This window comes from Delphinapterus leucas, chromosome 6 (genome assembly GCF_059928025.1).
Source record: "Delphinapterus leucas isolate spDelLeu-1000000601 "Yukka" chromosome 6, BTC_Dleu_Yukka2, whole genome shotgun sequence".
NCBI classification, from domain to species: Eukaryota; Metazoa; Chordata; class Mammalia; order Artiodactyla; family Monodontidae; genus Delphinapterus; species Delphinapterus leucas.
The window spans coordinates 60042858-60063392 of record NC_143134.1 but is presented as its reverse complement, the minus strand read 5'-3'; the positions used below and the strand labels follow the sequence as shown (position 1 = coordinate 60063392).

At 36.0% G+C, this 20535-nt stretch overlaps 1 protein-coding gene across 2 annotated transcripts in view; it reads left to right on the top strand.

Annotated features, from left to right (window-relative positions):
* The window catches only part of CCDC171 (coiled-coil domain containing 171), a 369266-nt gene that overhangs the window by 305179 nt on the left and 43552 nt on the right, over positions 1-20535 (top strand). For both annotated transcript variants that reach the window (XM_089913206.1, XM_089913205.1), the window contains one exon: positions 8525-8677. In XM_089913206.1, coding sequence (XP_089769332.1) covers positions 8525-8677 — 153 coding nt within the window. The remainder of the gene's footprint in view (positions 1-8524; positions 8678-20535) is intronic.

Below are 20535 nucleotides of genomic sequence, written 5' to 3'. Positions count from 1 at the left end.
TGATTAATATTTGTCTTGGTGTATTTTTCCTAGAGTTTATCCTGTATGGGACTCTCTGTGCTTCCTGGACTTGAGTGACTGGTTCACTTGGGGGTTCCTCCCATCTCCTTGGGTGTCATGGTCCTCCACCAGCAGCTGGCAGGCACCCTAGTTTTGGGGAGACGCTAACTCAGCGTCTTCCCACACCACCATCTTGATGCCTGCATGTATCTTTTTGAATTACGGTTTTCTCCAGATATAGGCCCATGAGTGGGATTGCTGGATCATATGGTAGCTCTATTTTTAGTTTTTATAGGATCCTCCATACTGTTCTCCATAGTGGCTGTACCAATTTACATTCACCAACAGGGTAGGAAGGTTCCCTTTTTTTCACACCCTCTCCAGCAACTTGTGCCCTTCTGACTCTAGGCCACTCTCTGTTTTGGTTTGTGGGCACAAACACATCTGTTGCAGCTCTCCTTCACACCAGTAGGGGAAGAGCTGCCTAGCTCAGTCACCGTGATGCAGAGGAGTGCTCTCCATACTTGTTGATGGCTTACTTTTATTTTTGAACCAGTATCTCCAATATATGTATGTATGTATATTTATACCTTTATAAATTGTATACTTGTGTTATTGTTAAATAAGCTCTATAACATAAAACAAAAAAGTATAGAATATTTTAAAGGTATGATTTTAAAAGATTTTTAAAAGAAAGATTAAAAAGTTAATATAAAAACTATGGAGACAGTAAAAAGATCAGTGATTGTCAGGGGTTGGGGAGGAGGGAAGAATGAGTAGGCATAGAGAATTTTTAGGGCACTGAAACTCTTCTGTGTGATACTATCATGGTGGGTACATGTCATTATACATTTGTCCAAACCAATAGAATGTACACCACCAAGAGTCAACACAAATGAAAGCTATAGGTTTGGGGTGATGATGTGTCAGTGTAGGTTCACTGATGGTAACAAATGTACCACTCTGGTGTGGGATGTTTTTGGGTGTGTAGGGGCAGGGGGTATATGGGTAATTTATGTACTTCCCACTCAATTTTTCTGTGAACCTGAAACTGCTCTAAAAAATGTAGTCTATTAAAAGAACTAAATATAAAATAGAATAAAATCTATATATGGAAGTCTCCAATTTTTTTTTCCATTTTAACTCACTTTGGACACTGAATACATCCCAGTGGGTATGCAAGACAATGGACTTTCCCTTTCTTTTTAATAAAGAGATAAAATTTTTATTCTTTGATATGGATTGGCACTGGTATCATCACTTGGTCCATTTTTTAGACATTAATATTTCCTGTTAGGTATTTTGGGAAAAGGTGGAAGGATTCTACAGTGCAGCAGGGCTGAGAATGGTGTCCTCACTTGTTTATTTACTTTCTTTGTATTTCACCATGAACTCTTATGTACCCTGTATGGTTAAGTAATTTATGGATTAAATTATTTTTCATAGTTTAGTCTTTACAGTAGTTTACAATGAGATAAGAGGTAGTCTTTAAAATCTTCTATATAAGGTTTGCTGTTTTTCTTGTGGCAGAATGCTTCAAATTACTCTTGAACTTGAGTGTGAATTATGTACTTTTCTGTAACATAAAGAGAAGGGTTCCAAATCTGTAGACCTTTTCTTTGCTGGCAAGTGGCTATCAAAAGCATTCTATCTATAAATTTTTTTTTAAAGAAGCCAAGAGAAAACACATTCTGTCACAAGAAGTTTTAAAAAAAATGAACTGCTTTATTGAAGGAGTTTTATGGAGCATTATGAAAATAGTTGTTTGGAAGTGTTTCCAGAATTTTGGAATTTTTCCAAAATTGATCTAAATCTATAAAAATTCATATATGTGTATACACATAGAAAGTTCAGAAGCAAATTTTTTGAACCAAAACATGTGTTTGAATTTTTGTTAAAAATATAAAATGTATTTAGTATAAAATGCATTTGTGAAAATATAAAAACAGGACATATATTAGTTTAAAGAACAGTTGATTAATTCAGGGAAGTTGGAAATATTTTAGCCAAAATTCCAATTAAAACTTCATTTACTTGATTGATAGGATTGAAACATGCATGTCATGATTTAATAAACACAACCAGTGGTGTACTTTCGCCAAGTGCATCTTCCCTATTTACCACGTCATGGGATTGGTCAGGGTGAGGATTCAGTATTAGACTTCCAAACACATTTCCCCACTATCCAAAAGCAGAGCATTCCTATAAAACCTGTCATAAGCTGAAATGGTGTTAAGTGAAGGAGCAGTTACCCTAGGCCCCATCTTGCTAATGGATGAACAAAATAAATGGAGACAAAGCACAGATGCTCACAGACACAGTTCAGAGCTGTGTGGACTTGGTGCTTAAATGCTGAGAGTAGTTCCCGGAGAAGGAGCTTGGAGGGGCGACTCTCACTGCTCTGGGTGAGCGCTGCCTCCAAAACGGCTCACTGCAAAACAAACAGTGAACGCTATTTTTGCTTTTTGCCTTTTTTGGTAAAAACGAAAATCCTCTTGGGATTTCTTTCGGTTATCGAAAACAGGTACAAATGCAGGTCTTTCGTGAAAGTGAAGTGGCATAAGGCAAACTTTCGAAGAGCAGGGATACCTGTATCACAAAAAGCTATACAAGATTTTTAAAATTGTAAAGCATATCCAATCATATTTCTTTCACTAACCATCATTAGTAATAACTTTTTGTTGAGAGTAAGAGGTTTCAGGGCTACTGATAAAGCCAAGTTAAGGCCCTCTCCCTCCTCTCATAGCTGTTTATGCTTAGTTTCAAGCCCACTTGTACTTGGTTACACCTTTGTAGAAGTGTTTTCTTGCTTGTGTTACACCTTTGTAGAAGTGTTTTCTTGCTTGTGTTTTGGATAGGGTTTCTCTAAAATTTTGTTTCTGGCCCCTTCTACTTTCTCTTCCTTACTGATTCCTCAGAATTCTTGTCAGCTGAAAGCATTCTTATCAGCTTTGATGCCTGCACATGCATGCACACACACATATACACACACACATGTGCAACTCTGTGTGGTAAAGCAAGGAGGTGGATGGCAGTCTGCCATCCTGCTTGAGTCTTTCCTACATAACTTTGTACTGGAATGTCATGGTGAATAGCATTTAGGGCCAGGGCCAGAAACCCAACATCCAAACTAAACAGTCCATTTCCAGATCTTAGACTGGCTCTTGACTGGGGGACGTAGTTGCTATTTGTAGACTAGTAAGAGACGCTTTAACCCTCATTCTCTGCTGTATCCCTACATTTATAAAATATTGGAATGAAAGTAAGTCAACTAAATGAGCAACCTTACAGAGTAATTTTGTGATAATGAAGAAAATAATTTTCCTTTAATTCCAGGTGCCAAGGAATAAAATTTAATACTAAAAACTATGAGAATGTTATCATTCTAAGACTTTCATTTGTAGGAAAGACATCTTAAATAGTAACTTTTATTTTATTATTTTTTAATTAAAAAAATTTTTTTACTAAGGTACAGTTGATTTACAATGTTGTGTTAGTTTCAGGTGTACAGCAAAGTGAATCAGTTATGCATATACATTTACCCACTCTTTTTTAGATTCTTTTCCCATATAGGCCATTACAGAGTATTGAGTAGAGTTCCCTGGGCTATATACAGTAAGTCTTTATTAGTTATCTGTTTTATATATAATACTGTGTATATGTCAATCCCAATCTCCCAATTTATCCCTCACCTCCCATTACCCCCTGGTAACCATAAGTCTGTTTTCTACATCTGTAATTCTATTTCTGTTTTGTAGTTAAGTTCATTTGTACCCTTTTGTTAGAGTCCACATATAAGTGATATCGTATATTTGTCTTTTTCTGACTTCACTCAGTATGACCATCTCTTGGTCCACCCATGTCACTGCAAATGGCATTATTTTGTTCTTTAAATAGTAACTTTTATTATCAATGGGACATCTTGTTGTTAGGAAGTAAATATTCATTAGCCTCTAAAATTCTTTATTTTTGAAAGAATTTTAATATATTCAATGTGTAGAATAACTTGTATTTAAAATACTTATATGTCCAATAATACCCCTCAGAAATATTGAATCTTTCTTTTATGAGTTAAACTAGTAATTTTCCTAATTTGATATCATTGTCATTATTATAGTTAACAGTGTTTACTGCGTGCCAGATAGTTAAGGTCTTTTCATGTATTAATATTCATTTAACCCCCACAAAATCTTTGTAAGGTAGGAATCATTTTCCCCATATTATGGGGATTTATTATATTTCACATATTTGGTATATCTGGTATATCTATTTTACATGGTATACTTACTTTATATAGTATAAGAAATGAAGTATATCCGTAATTACAAAATTTAAAGTAAATGTCAGAGGTTTTTGCTTCCCAATTACTTACTCAAAAATATAAATAGAAAATTTACTATTTTGTTGGCATCTAGGCCTTATGACATTTTCCACTAATTGCTCCTTCTCCTAACATCAGCTTCCCAAGGCTCCTACTTTCCCTGAAATCCAATTTTGAAGTCAGTCTAAACTACATAATATGTATATAACAAATTATATAAATAATATACTAGTTCTCAAGTGACAGTCACCTGTTTGTGTCTCAGAATTTTTTGTATTCTAAAACACGCTTTTCCTTGAAATAGATAGAATGTGGAATTTTATATGTTTGAACTTTCTCATCTTGGTATGCTGATTATAAACACAATAGATTATCTCTAAAACAAAAGGCTATTTTTGTCCAGAAACTGTTTTTTGTTCTGTTTCTCATATAACTAGATAAACCCTACTGAGATTCATATCTCACTGCATGGTATAGTCAAAATCCCAAGGGCCAAAGATGTCATGGGATATATTCTCAAGTGCTGGGCTTGCTTTTGACAGTATCATGCTGCTTTGTCATTGTTTCCTAATGTAAAAAGGTGTGATGTTTTAATACAGGAGTGAGGGGTATTGTATAGCGCTAGACTTCAGGAGATTGATAGAGAGGTCATGAGATGCTCACTCACTCCTCCTCGTACCCCCTCACTTGATTCCAGCCGTCATTTCCATTTCTTCTACCAAGCTGGCACCTTTCTTTTGTATTAAAGAGTTGGATTTTTCACTGGCATCCTTTATAACATAGTTTGAATGACTTTTTAATACTGGAAGTTAACATTCTTTATTCTTCAAAAGAGCTGTGGATTCTTTGAATAGCTTTGCGATTTCACTGACACTCCTCCCTACCTTTCAGTTCTGAAGGAGGTTTTCATTTTAGAAGCATGTAGTATATTTTACTTACACTAGTTCCGTGAAACATACTTTCTGTATTGATTACCTTACCTTTGCTGCTCTGAAAAAAATATCCTATACAGGAAGTGTTATAGAAAATTGCTTTCATCTCTCAAATACTGCGTTAAAAATTTTAAATGCTTAAGACTCTAAATCCTAAGCAAAAAGTAGATTATTATTTTATTCTTTTTAATGTTATAAAGAAGTAATATGTGGTTTCTCTTAATACTGCACTGAATATCAGAATTTAGTTATTAAAAGCAGATCAAGGAAGGAGCCAAAATAATTATGACTTTTGTTCCATCCATCACGTAAAAATTCAGATATAACTTCTCAAAAAATATTTTATTTTTTAAAAAAGAGATTTGAAGGAATACCTTTTATATTATAATTCCTTTTAGAATATCATGTATGTGACAATTCATGAAATGTGTTTCTCCAAATTTAAGAAATAGGACTTTTTTTTTTTTTTTTTGAGGTACGCGGGCCTTTTCCTGCTGTGGCCTCTCCCGTTGCGGAGTACAGGCTCCGGACGCGCAGGCTCAGCAGCCATGGCTCACGGGCCCAGCCACTCCGCAGCATGTGGAATCTTCCTGGACCGGGGCATGAACCCGTGTCCCCTGCATCGGCAGGCGGACCCTCAACCACTGCGCCACCAGGGAAGCCCCAGGACAACTTATTAAATGTTGAAATTTTTTATATATTAGAGGCCAGTTCTATTATGACTTACATTGAGATAATAATCCAGGAGCCTATTATTGATAGAAGAATACTTTCTTCTTTTTATTAAATAAGGCCTTTATGTAAGTTTTCATGCATTTTATGCACTATAGGTCCTTATATAACAGGAACACATGTATACAAGCCACCTATCACAGATTGTCTAATTAAGATCTTAGTGGAGAATTTAAAAATAGAACAATGGTAATACTACAATGAAATTTACTAGCTTACTATTTTTAGAGGGCTTTTTTATATTAGGTGCAATGTAGCTGAAGGGTTAAGAGAATGGCTTTGTATTAGATTTTTTTTTTTTTTTTTTTTTTGCCGTATGCGGGCCTCTCACTGTTGTGGCCTCTCCCACTGCGGAGCACAGGCTCCGGACGCGCAGGCCCAGCAGCCATGGCTCACGGGCCCAGCCGCTCCGTGGCATGTGGGATTCTCCCGGACCGGGGCACGAACCCGCGTCCCCTGCATCGGCAGGCGGACTCCCAACCACTGCGCCACCAGGGAAGCCCTGTATTAGATTTTTAACTATCTGATCCTCACAACAGTTTTAGAAATAAGCAAAAAAAATTGACTTTTCTTCCCATTTTATGGAGGGAGGAGGTGGAGGCTCAGAGAGATGACATGGCATTGCCCAACAAGATAAAGCTAAGTAAGTGGCAGCATGAGAACCAGAAAAAAATAGGACTTGTGATTCCTGGTCCACCATCTCAGTAGAGAAGATAAATGAATTTACAGAAGTAGAGAGTGACTTGGTGCAGGAAGAAACAGATATGATTTTGTAATTTCTGATTTTTATCTACTTTTGAAACCCAGGGACATATTTTGTGTTAGTATTAGCCCTCAGCTTACCTTGAAATGACTCAAGGTAAGGAATGTTAGGACATGTGAGATGTTCCCAAACATGAGGTCGTACCATGCTTATTTAGTGTTGGGTAACAGAATGAACTTTTGTGTACTTTATCTTTTTATGCCTACAGCTATGCTTTTGCTTCTTTTTTCGACTTTGAATAAAGTATGGGTAGTAATTTATTCACTAGAGTGTTAAGGTTATATTTTCCCAAGTATCTTCATCCTTTTCTATAAGGTATTTTTTGCCAAACTGAATATGACTAATGTGGCTTTTCATCTTTTCCAGTCTCTCTCTCTCCCGCTCCTTCCCTCCCTCCCCTCCCTCCCTCCCTCCTTGCCTTCCTTCCTTCCTTCCTTCCTTCCTTCCTTCCTGTCAGTCATTCAAGCCATCCCTGAAGATACAGAGATGATTAGATTTGACACAATATCTGGCCTAGGTAGCTCCTTAGTGTAGTGACTATAAACATGTAAATTAATGCATTTCTGCCAAAGCAATAAATGCAATAGTAGAAGCAAGCATGAGGGACCCACAGAGAACCAGAATAGAAGTTAACACTGCCTTTGGGCTCAAAAGAGCCTTGTTTAAAGAGGTGGTTTCTGAGCTGGGTTTTTGAGGGCAAATAGGAATTTGTTAGGCAAAACTCTATGAATTTTCTTTTAACTACAAATAACTCACCTACTTCTTTTTCTCAGACATTGTGTATGTTGTTTCTTACTTTTTGTTCACCACATTATTTCATATGCATTCAGAATTGCCCAAATATCTAGTTTCTTAAAGCCCTCTCAAACCAGACTCTTCAGGTTGAATATAATTTGGAAATTTTCAGACTGTCTACCATTGTTCTAAGTTGTGGCTGCAGTTGGAACATGGTTTTCTTGTAAATAACATAAAATTATACTTGAATATGTCTTTGAAATGTTTGATTTCACTTTACTGTATTTGAAGTATTTTGAAAGACTTTTTAGTCTTTCAAAGGTGTAATAGTATTCTTGGACTTAAAATTCACTACAGCTTGCTTTAGAAGCAAAAGTCTACAAAATATGATTAAACTGTGGTACAGAGGCCCAACAATTCTCCCAAATATTACACTACTTAGGGAAGAGAAAAAATCACCAGCACTTGCTTATGTTATTTATTTTATTATAGCCAGTGTAATGCAAGGGTGTTCCTCTGTTATATGAATGAAAATAATTACGCTTTTCTTACAATATAGGAATCATATTATTTACTCTTAAAAATTCATAGGATTAGTTCAGCTCCTTTTGTTTCAAAACATTTGTTTTCTAGGTGGTTTGAAAATTTTACTGAGCTCATTTTGAAATATCTTGCTTATATATCCATCTGTTGTGTGTCTTAAGATTGAAATTTAGGTCAAATTGCAACTTGAATTTAACTTTACAAAGGTAATAAGTGTGCCATCTTTAAAAACTGCATTCTAAATTTTAAGCGCAATAGATCAAAGTACACCTTATTTAAATAAATATTCTGGAAAAAAGTCTCAATTATTTTCTCCCAGACTTTCTTAAAATAGTCACGGTTCTCAATATAAAATGTGAGGTTTAGCTTTATTATTTTAAAGGAGGATGAAAAGTTGTTTATTTTAAAATTTTAATGATTTTGCTTTCAAATTATGGAAATTCTCCTTTGGGGACAGCTTTATTTGAATTGTATGTGGCATTATTTTTATTTCTTAAGGCTATGATTAAAAGTTTCGTGGATGTCTACCAGCTTGCAAGTACTAGAATTGCTACATTAGAAAAGGAAATGACATCTCATCGAAGTCACATTGCAACCTTGAAATCAGAACTTCACACAGCTTGTTTACGTGAAAATGGAAGTTTACAATCAGTAAGTCCTGCAATATTTTTTTCTTCTTTGAATCTTGGGTCACATTTACATTCATGTTTTTGTTGTTCATAAGATCACTCACCAGTATATATAATTTAGGGTGAGTAATCAATCAAGCAACGTAAAATTATTAAGTGTGGAGAAAATTTTGAAGGAAGAAAAGCAATTAATTTTTCCATTGTATCATGTATAAAGATATGCATATTGTTATCAATGCTAAAACACTACATCAAGATTCCTTTGTGTTTGGCAGTGCAGCTGACAGTTGGATTTGGCAGTATGCATAGTTAAAGCTTGCAAGTGTCTGAAGATTCAGTGTGTCCCATTAAGACAGAATATTATTAATTATGCGTATAACCAGAATGGTAATTAGAACATGTGATTATTCTCTGTAGAAAGCTAGTCTTATCCATAATACATGTCCAGCTAAAGTTGCACGTTGTGATTCATCTATAGGATTAAAATTCAGTTTCAGCAGTCATTTTATGTCTTAAAATTTTAGCCCATGATGAAATTGGGGCTCATTTAAGACTAAACAAAATTTTCTACATTTGAAATACGTGTTTGGGGAGTATCAAAAAATGAATATATTTGTGACATAAAGGAATAAAATACACATTTAAACTTTCTCCTCAAAAGCCAGGTATGTCAACATATCTCAACAGTGAGATTCAGAGGGTTACCAATAATTAGAATGTCTTTTTTTCCCTGTTTGGTTTGATTAGAATGGATCTGGGTGACTTGTAAGGAAAAACAGTATCATTTTGCCATTTAGCTGTTGACCAATTTCAAATGATATATTCAACAGAAAAAGAGTTAGCATTTAAGCAAATAGATGCATAGTTGTGGTTTGGTTCTTCAGCTCCTTCAGGTCGTAGCTCAAGTGTCAGCATCCTAATGAAAGCTTTATGACCATGGTATTTAAAACTGCAACCACTAACCCTCCCCCACCCTACAAGCTCTGTCTCATTCTCACCCCATGTTGCCTATCTACCTTCTACCTTCCTTGCTTTATTTTTTTCACTATAGCACTTACCAGCTTACATATATTGTATTTTATTTATTTGCTTTTTGTCTGTTTGCTCCTTAGCCTCACAGAGTATAAGTTCCATAAGGACAAGCTATTTTGGTTATTTTCTTCACAGCTGTAAAGGCACTCTAGTGCCAAGAATAGTCCGACCCACAGTAGGTGTTCAACAAATGGTTATTGAATGAAACATACTGGGACCTAATCCAATAAATGAACAAACTAGTTATTTGGGACCTGAGATGAGATTCAGTTGAGTTCAATTTTTAAAATTACTTTGTTAATTTCTTAGTGAGAGAGTAGTAAATTTGACCTCAAATAAGAGAAATCAAGATGAAGAGGAAACCTTTATAAAGATTTGAGTAAGTATTTGGAATTCATTCTAGTCTTTCTCTGAAACACATTTACATTTTTTCCTGCTAACTCTCTGATCCCATTGGTTAATATTACATTATACTATGTCAGCTTTGTTGGGTCATACCATTATTGGTTGTTTATCACTGTTATTCATATAAAAATAATTGCTTATGTTCTGAGAAAGTTTGGTAAGGTGGGATTGTTTCCCATGGGTTCAAAAATTTTTTACCAATTATTAAGCTATTGATGTCTTAATGGAGGTGTGCTTAATGTCCCCCACTATCATAATAAAGCTCCACTTCTCAACCTTCTGAACAGATTTACGGGATATGCTCATCATCTTATTAGTAAGAGGAGGTTCACTCTAGCAGTGATTCTCAAAAGGGAATGTGTGTAATGTGAAAATTTTCCCCATGAGTTTCTGATGTGTCCTTCTAGGACACTGCTGCCTAATCCCATGTTTCTATGGGATATATGCTCTCCAGGCTCTTCGCTTAGTTGAGAATCATTGTTTTGAAAACAATAATAAATTTGTATACTAATTTCTATTTTTCAAGACATTTAAATACGCATTTTCTAACTTGAACTACTTAAGAACTCAGAGAGGCTAATCTTTTAATTTCATAGATGAGAGGTGATATATATATATATAGTTTGGTAGATAAGAGCATTGGCTTTGGAATTACAACCATTAGAAGTACAGTCAAGTGTAAATAACAGAAAACTTGACTAACATGTTTAAGACAGTTTTTTTTGCTCATACAGCAAGAAGTCTAGAAGTAGGTGACTATTGTCATTGGTTTAGTGGTTCAGCTTCTCTGTAATTTCTCTGCCACTCCCTGGTTGTCATAAGATGGAAGCCAGCTCTAGGATTTGGAATCACATTCAAGTCAGAGGAATGGGATGACCCAGCAATACCTGTTTTATATATATGATAAAGCATTGCAAGGCTTTCCATTTAGAAAATATTTAAGTTTTTATACCATACATTTATTTTTTAAATATTTAGAAATTTTAATATAAATTTAATAGATAACAGATATTAAATGTATATTTAAATGTTTATATATTTAAAAGAGAAAAAGCCTTCCAAGGAAGTTCCAAACATATTTCCACTTATATTCCATCAGCTGGAAATGGGTTGTGTGACCACCTTGAGCTATAATGAGTCAAGGGACAAGGAAATGAGGAATGAATAGATACCGGGTTAACCAATTAATAGTATATCTGACCTGTCATACAAGTCAGATATATCTGGATTCCAATTCAACTTCCGTCAGTTGCTAATCAGGTGACTTGGGTCTCAGGTTTTCATCTGTAAAATGAGGATAATGGTACTACTCTCTAATAGAGATGTTGGGAGGTCTAGTGAGAAGTCTTTTTTTTTTTTCTTAACATCTTTATTGGAGTATAATTGCTTTACAATGGTGTGTTAGTTTCTGCTTTGTAACAAAGTGAATCAGTTATACATATACATATGTTCCCATATGTCCTCCCTCTTGCATCTCCCTCCCTCCCATCCTCCCTATCCCACCCCTCTAGGTGGTCACAAACCACATAGCTGATCTCCCTGTGCTACGCGGCTGCTTCCCACTAGCTATCTATTTTATGTTTGGTAGTGTATATATGTCCATGCCACTCTCTCACTTTGTCACAGCTTACCCTTCCCCCTCCCCATATCCTCAAGTCCATTCTCTAGTAGGTCTGTGTCTTTATTCCCGTCTTAACCCTAGGTTCTTCATGACCTATGAAAGAATGCTCAACATCACTAATAATTAGAGAAATGCAAATCAAAACTACCTTGAGGTATCATCTCACACCGGTCAGAATGGCCATCATCAGAAAATCTGCAAACAATAAATGCTGGAGAGGGTGTGGAGAAAAGGGAACCCTCTTGCACTGTTGGTGGGAATGTAAATTGATACAGCCACTATGGAGAACAGTATGGAGGTTCCTTAAAAAACTAAAAATAGAACTACCATATGACCCAGCAACCCCACTACTGGGCATATACCCTGAGAAAACCATAATTCAAAAAGAGTCATGTACCACAATGTTCATTGTAGCTCTATTTACAATAGCCCGGAGATGGAAACAACCTAAGTGTCCATCATCAGATAAACGGATAAAGAAGATGTGGCACATATATACAATGGAATATTACCCAGCCATAAAAAGAGACGGAATTGAGATATTTGTAGTGAGGTGGATGGACCTAGAGTCTGTCCTACAGAGTGAAGTAAGTCAGAAAGAGAGAAACAAATACCGTATGCTAACACATATATATGGAATCTAAGAAAAAAAAAAAGGTAGTGAGAAGTCTTAAAGTACTTTGCACTTTGCCTTGCACTTAGTGAATAATCCAAAAAAAGTTAGCTATTATTTTTGTTACCATTATATTTACATCTTTTTTTTTTTTTTTTTTTTTACGGTATGCGGGCCTCTCACTGCCGTGGCCTCTCCCACCGCGGAGCACAGGCTCCGGACGCACAGGCCCAGCGGCCATGGCTCACGGGCCCAGCCGGTCCGCAGCATGTGGGATCCTCCCGGACCGGGGCACGAACCCGCGTCCCCTGCATCGGCAGGCGGACTCTCAACCACTGCGCCACCGGGGAAGCCCTACCATTATATTTATAGAAAGTAATTGGATTGCACCACAGGGAAGGATTATTTACTAACATAACATCTTCAGTTTCAAACTGTGTCATTTTGTTCTGCTTCCTATTGCAACCTTGAGCATGTAACTCCTGCTCTATGATCACCATCAGTATATTCCTGTGGCTGAGCTCTCTGCCCTTTCTGCAGCCTGTCTGCCCCTCTTTTCACTGACACATTCTTGAAAAGCAGTCTATACTTTCTTCTTCTATGTGCTCATTCTACTGAAACTATTTTCTTAAAGGTCACCAATAATTTTCTGCTTGCTCTGCCTATCCATTGGTTCCTTCTCATCTCCTTTCATCTTTCTCAGACATTTGAGGCTTCAACTACTTTCTTCTTTAAATACTCACCTCCTTTGTTTCTCTTGTTATCGACTTTTCTTCGTTGGCTCTCTGGCCTCTACTTAGTTGAGCTCTGCCTTCTTTGTATTATTGTGTGTTAATTTTTTTCTCCACCCATTAGTTTAATATTTATTCTGCATCTGGTCTGTGACAGGCTTAGTTTTGGTCCTGGAGATGTCATGTGAACCTAAACAGACAATCTTCACTCTCATGAACTTAAAATCTAATAGTGAAAGTAAATATTTTTCATGTAATCACACTAGTTAATGTGTAATTACTTACCAGGATAAGTTCGCCGAAAGAGAAGAACTTAAGTGTATAAGAGTTTTTTTAAACAAATGAGCCTGCCTTAGACTAAGGTATCAGTAAGGCGTTTTCTGGGTCAGTGATGCTTAAGCTAATATCTGAAGACTGGGTATAAGGTACCCAGGGGTGGAAGAGAGTAGTGTTCCAGATCAGGAGGAGAGGAGCACAGATATGTACAAAGGCTCTGTGGTGGGAGGAAGAAATTGAAGAAATTGAGGAAGACCAGTATGGCTGGAATAAAGAGAGCAAAGGCAAGAGTACTCTGAGATAAGAAAGGTCTGGAGAAAAGGGCAGAGGTCAGACTTTGTTGTCTTTGTTTTGAGAGCAAAGGAAGAGTCATTGAAAAACTTTAAAGAAGGAGTGATATGCTCGGATTTGCTTTTTTTAAAAGATCACTTTGGCTGTAGTGTGAAGAAACAATTGAATGTGAAGAACAAGAGATAGGGGTGTGTCAAACAATTCCTAGGTTTTTTTGCTTTTGGAAATGGATTAATGATCTCATTTACTGAGAGAGAAACAATGGAACAGGAGGGGATATTGTGAGTTTAATTTTGAGTATGTTAAGTTTGAGGTGCCACCGAGACATCCAACTGGAGATGTCACAAAGGCTGCTTGATGTGAAATTCAAGGAAGATGCCAAGCTGGAGATAACAATTTCAAGTCACTATTATACGGGTAGGACTTGAAGCTATCAGCAAGACTGAGACGACATAGGGACGGTTTATAGAGTAAGAAGAGAAAAAGGCCTAAGAATGAAGCTTGAAAAACTCCAGCATATAATGCCTGAGTACAAGAGGATAATGTTGCAAAGGAAGCTGTGAAGGAACAGGCAAAGAGGGAAGAGGAAAACCAAGGAAGTATGATGCCATGAGAAGAGAGAATTTCAAGAAGGGTGACATGCCGATAGTGTCATATACTGCTGAAAAGCAAGTGAAATGAGGACTGAAAAATGGCCTTTGGAGTTAGTGCATGGAGGCCCTTGGTAAACTTAACAAAGGCTCTTTCAGCAAGAGGTGGCGAAATTAGTGGAAGTTGAACAAAAGAAGTGAATTTAGACATCTGTCGCAAAGATTTAGCTATTAAGTGTGAAAAATAGGAGTGGAGTGTTCAGAGGATTCAGGGAGTTCTAAGACAGGAATGACTTAAATATGTTTCAGTATCTTCTTAAAATAGGCCTCCCGCAGTCTGGTTTTGACCCTGTCCACTATACTGTCCATTTTTATAATTTCAATTATCACCTTTTTCATACTGCTGCTTTCTTCTACTTCTTTTTTTTTAACTCCAGCTTTCTTTTGACTAGTGTTTGCATGATATATCTTTTCCCATTCTTTTCTTTTAACCTATGTTTTATATTTACAGTGGGTTTCTTGTAGAAAGATATAGCTGGTTTTGTTGTATTTATCCATTTGACAGTCTCTGGCTTTTAACTGGGTGATTAGATCATTTAAGTTTAATATAATTATTGACATTTTTGGATTTTTGTCTACCATTTTAGCTCTCTTATGGGGATGAAGGTGAAGACATGATCTCTGCTTTTGTGGATTCCTCTTCTAGCAAGGGAAATGGTCACATAAGCAAATATCAGTACTAAAAATAGGCATGTATAAAGTATGTGGGAACATAGATGAGGGAGGAGTTCATTCCGCCTAACCTTGTTAGAAGAAGGCACTGAGAAGAAGAAATGTTTGCAGGAGTCTTTGAAGGATGTCTAGCAATTTGACACCTTGTTAAGGGAGAAGAGCAGTAAAAAATCTTTGCTTTATTTTGATTTGAGTAATAAGCCTCATGCGTAGTACATATATTTAATGAATTAAATTATATAATGAGGTTTTTTGTGTAATAGAAATGTATTGTTACTTTAGTTCCATTCCCCCTCTGAATCAAAGACATCCAACTCACCCAAACAGCCTGTACCCGCTGGAGCCCAAGACTGCTTGCAGCAGTCACTCCAAACCCTACCTTCACATGTTTGCAATCCATTCTTGCACCATCCAATCCCTGCTTCTTACTTTATAACCTAATTTAGTTCTGTCTCTGACTGTTTTGCTCTTGATGTTCTTATTTGGTCTCTGTATTTGTTATTTTGGTCCATTCTCAAAACTCCATTACTGGGTCCTCAGATGATCTAGCTCTCTGCTCCAGTACCTGCTTCAATTACCATCACCTCCTTCCCCTCATATATAGCTTTAGAGTCAGGCAGACTTGGGGGTGCTTTCTGGCACTCTTACTTATTACCCACACAACACTCTAAGCATCAGCTTCAGTGTTTGTAACATGTGGGTGAAATTCCCTACATTGTAGGATTGTTGTGAGGATTAAACAAAGATACAGTGTTTGGCATATTGGTAGATCCTCAGTAAATATTGGCTCGCTTCCCTACACACACAAATTTTTCTGATAGTTACGTATATATCATACAGCTAAGCTATACTTGTAGCTTTAAGAAATATATGTAAGCATGAGGAAATCTTTTTATGAGTAGGCAAAAGATCTAAAACAACACTTAAATCAGTGCTTTTAGCACATTTAATACTAAATACAGTATTAATGTTAGCTGCTGTTGTTATCACTTACTTAATCAACTCAGGCAAGTCAGTATATGCTCATTTCTAAATTTTCTACCATTTCACTAGATAAGAATAAAAAATAAATATTCATTATTAGTTAAGAAAAAACTTAATATACCATGGTGTGGTAATGCATAGAAAGAGATGGATTGTATGGCAGATATGAATAGTCATCTTTAAAAGCTTTATCCCCCTTTAGGTGACACTTTCATTTTTTGTTCAGTAACATGTACTAGTGATGCTGGAGTTCATCTAAGAGTTCTCATCAATTGTATACTTGCCAGGACTTTAACATTTTCAGCATTTTGGTCTTTGACCCATTAACTTAGGGCTGTTCTAGAGCTTTTATCTTGAGTAATAGTAACCAGAAAGAGCTTTGAGTAAAGAGCTTTTGAATCCCGTACAGCCCAGTAGAGAACAGTACAGCAGTCAGAACCAATTACTTGTGAGTGTTTGGAGACCGGCACACCCACAACTGTGGAGAAACACATGATATTTCAGTCTGTGAGAGATAGAATGCCAAACCCAAATACTTTGCTGTGAGTTATGGTGCTTCAAGCTACAGTATTGATTTGCCTCATTTCCATTGTATGTTTAAGCAGTATGTTTTTGATTCTACAGTACTTTATTTGTGAGAAAATAGTGAGTAACAAATCAGAGGAGCATTCCATTTAGTATATTGCAGGGGAGAGATCGTTGCATCATTTTTCAGATTATGTCAGATTCGATAGTTGTCAAGTGGTGTTATATTGTTAATCAAGCAGAAGGGTTTAGATACTTTGGTTAATGTTATTTTTATCTGTTAAGATAAAAAAAAAAGGACCCCTTTATCTTAAGTTCTCAATTAAAGTTCTGTCACATTTATTTTTATTACATTTTCTTGAGAGAGGAAGTATTGTTTGTTAGTATTGTATGGATAAAGAAACTGACAGAATTTAAGTAACTTACTCTAGGTAAATTGTTTTCATAAACTTTACTTTATCTCAGTTGATTCCTGACATTTATTATTGAGGTTTTTAATCTTTCAAGAAAAATAATCTTTAAAAATGAGCCATAAACCAAGCCTTAATTTGTTGAGACAGGCTGTGCAGTGCAGTTCAGTGGTATCAAGTACAGATTCTCGAGTCTTACTCCCAGGTTTTTGATTAGAACCCAATCAGATTAGAACAAGGCCTCTGATTTCTTGTCTGGTGCTTTCCTATGAGACTGCAGTGTGGGTTAAAACAAATCTCTGCCATCAAGGGCTTTCAAGTGTAGTAGAGACTACAACCATTATACAGATAATTAAAAGAATGACGTTAAAGTGGAATCACAGAGTGCTATGAGAGCGCATAACTGGGAATCTGACCTTGGCTTCAGGTGGTCTAGTTGAGGAATGGAGATCTTAGTTGTGATAAGGAAGGTTAAGGAGGAGTTGACAAGGGAAAGCACGGAATGCTGAAGGAATGGAAAGACGTCTGTATGACTTGAGCAGCGTGCATCAGGTGGAGAATGGTGAGAGATGATGCAGACTTGTAGAGGAGCACTGTGGCTGTGACTCTCAGCTTTCTGAGAAGCCCTCTGACTCATACGTCTCCATTAATGGCACTGGAAAACATCTACCCCCTCTGCTTTATGTATTTACTCTTCCCAACTGCACATTTAATTTTTCCCATTTAATTCTTTTCCATTTAATTCTCAAAATTCACTGACATTTTATGTCATAACAGCCCTTGTTTTACCCTTTTGCTAAATATTGCTTACTTAGATGCTCATTAAATTCTTCCACATTTTAATCGTGAGCTCCAGCTCTGGCCTTTGGATACTAACAGAGTTAAATAAGGGAAACAAAAAACATCAAAAGGTGGGACAGCCCAGTCAATATGCAAACATTTTCCTTGATCCTTGACACAAATTTCCAAGCTTTTAAAGGTTTTTCATAGTCCAGAAACTTTTTTTATACAGTAAACAGGGGCCTAGAGATAATAATAATGTATATTCCACTGGCCTCACACCTCTTCTGTAGCCTTTTAGTTTTCGTATGATGCAGTTTAAGAGGAGCTACTTTTATGATGAATGATATCTGTATAGTGACTGTAGGGGCAAGGTATTATAAATTTTATATTTATGTATATTAAGTATATACATATATAATTGATATATTGGGTTGGCCAAAAAGTTCGTTCGGGTTTTTGGTATGCTGGTACAAAAACCCGAACGAACTTTTTGGCCAACCCAATATAACATTTTATAAACATTTAATATTAGATATATTTTATATATAAGTATGAATATAAAATATGTTTATATGTAATAAATATATGTATATAATTCTGTTCTTCAGTGATGAAATGTTACAAGGGTGGAGCAAAGAGTAGCAAGAATGAAAATTTCCAACTCTGATCATTATAATCAATAAGCAACTAAGCTGTAGAGAATAGAGATGGCAGTTTGTCAATCTAATGCTCTCAATAGTCCTACCAGTTGTTCAGAGTGGTGGCAACTAAATATGCTGAGTATCTCTTCTACTATTTGATCTTTCTTACTAAATTGATTTCTTTGAAGGCTTCAGTTACCTGCTAGATTTTCAGAAATCTCCATTCTGATTTTCTGCAAAAACCTCAGACTCACTGAGGTCCCAAACTGAACATGTTACCTGACTCCACCACTCCCCATTTTCCCAAACTCTCCTTTCATTATGTTCCCTGTGTCTGACATAGCTATTCACCTCGCAGCCCAGCGTAGCACCCTTAACATTTGTTCTACATACTTTCCCTCCACCACCAGTATTTAATCAGTTGCTAAGTCTTAATGTTTCCACCACCACAGGATCTCTCAGACCCAGTCTCTCCTTTCTACCCTTGTGTTCACATTAAGTTTTCCCTGGGTTATTGCAGTGGTCTTCCAATGCATTTCCCCATATGTAGATTTTCCCCTTCCATCTTGTCTGCCACGTTAGTGCCAGTTATCTTTCCAACACACAGATAAGGTCAGACCATAGCTTGACCCAAAACATATTTTGGCTCTACACTTTCTTCATGAAAGCAAAATTTCTTTATCATTGGCATTGAGGCATATCCTGACTCCATCTGGTTTTTTAGTTCATCTGTCAGTTGGCAGAATTAAGGGTTCCCTTTGTTATGCTCATTCATCACTGAATTTACCTGTCTGAGAGCTATATAGTAGTCTGACTTATATAATCAATTAGTTGTGTATGGATTACCATATTGTGAGTCTGTGAGGTGATATTTTTTACAATTCATTATAATGGTCTCACCTCAATAAAATGCTGGCTTATTTAAATTGAAATTAACTGGAAGAGCACTCCTTCAGTGCTGCTTTTCAGTACACACTTGTTATGGCACTTATACTTTGCACAAACCATAGTTCCACCTCAGATTTTCCCACACAAAATTTTCTTAATTCCCATCAAACTATATTTCATGTATGTCTCTAGCAAACACTTAATGAGAATGAATAGTTTATATATTATTATACCAACGTAAAATTTAAAGTAAATACTTTCAGGTAATCCAAATTGCATATTTCTTCTCCTCTTTACTACTCTTCCTAAAAAAACCCAAGACTGAAAATTATTTCTGACAAAGAAAAACATTCTTTTCAGCATACCACTTAAATAATTTTAAACTTTGTCAGATCTATGGGGCCCCTGACTGTATATCTTTACTCACATAGACCATAAAATGACCAGTATAATGCCTTTTACTCACCCGGTGGGTACTCAGTAAGTGTTTGATGATAACAGTGATATACCAAATTAAAATGAACTGTGCCTGGGCCTAGCAAAAAGTAAGAGTATGTGAGATTTATTTCAGAAATAGAAGTCTAATTTACATAAATCGTTAAAAAGCTCATTTTCAAAAATATATTTCCTTGAACTCTTACTTCACACCATATATAAAAATTAACTCAAAATGGATCAAAGACCTAAATATAAGAGCTAATATTCTTGATAAAAAACTTAGATATGAATCTTCATGAGCTTGGATTTGACAATGGATTCTTAGATTCGACACTAAAAGCATAAATAAGAAAATAAGAAATAGAGCTCATCAAAATTAAAAACTTTTGTGCATTAAAAAAACACACCCCAGAATGGGAGAAAATATTTATAATTCATATATTTGATTAGGGTCTAATATGTAAAGAACTCTTACAACTGAACAACAAAAAGACAACAACCTAATTTTAGAAATGGGAAAAGGACTTGAATAGACACTTCTCCAAAGAAGATATACAAATGACCAACAAACACATGCAAAGATGCTCAACATCATTAGTCAGTAGGGACATGCAAATCAAAACCACAATGAGATACCACTTTACAACTACTAGGAATGCCATGAAACAAATATTTTGTAAATAAAGGAAAATAGCAAATGTTCATAGCAGCACTATTCAAAATAGCCAAAAGATGGAAACAACCCAAATGCCCATCAGTTGTTAAATGGGTAAACAAATGTGTTATAGCCAGACAATGGAATATTATTCAACCATAAAAATGAATGAAGTACTGGTACATGTTATAGCATGGATGTACTTTGAAAACAGTTTGCTAAATAAAAGAAGCCAGACACAAAAGGCCACATATTGTATGATTCC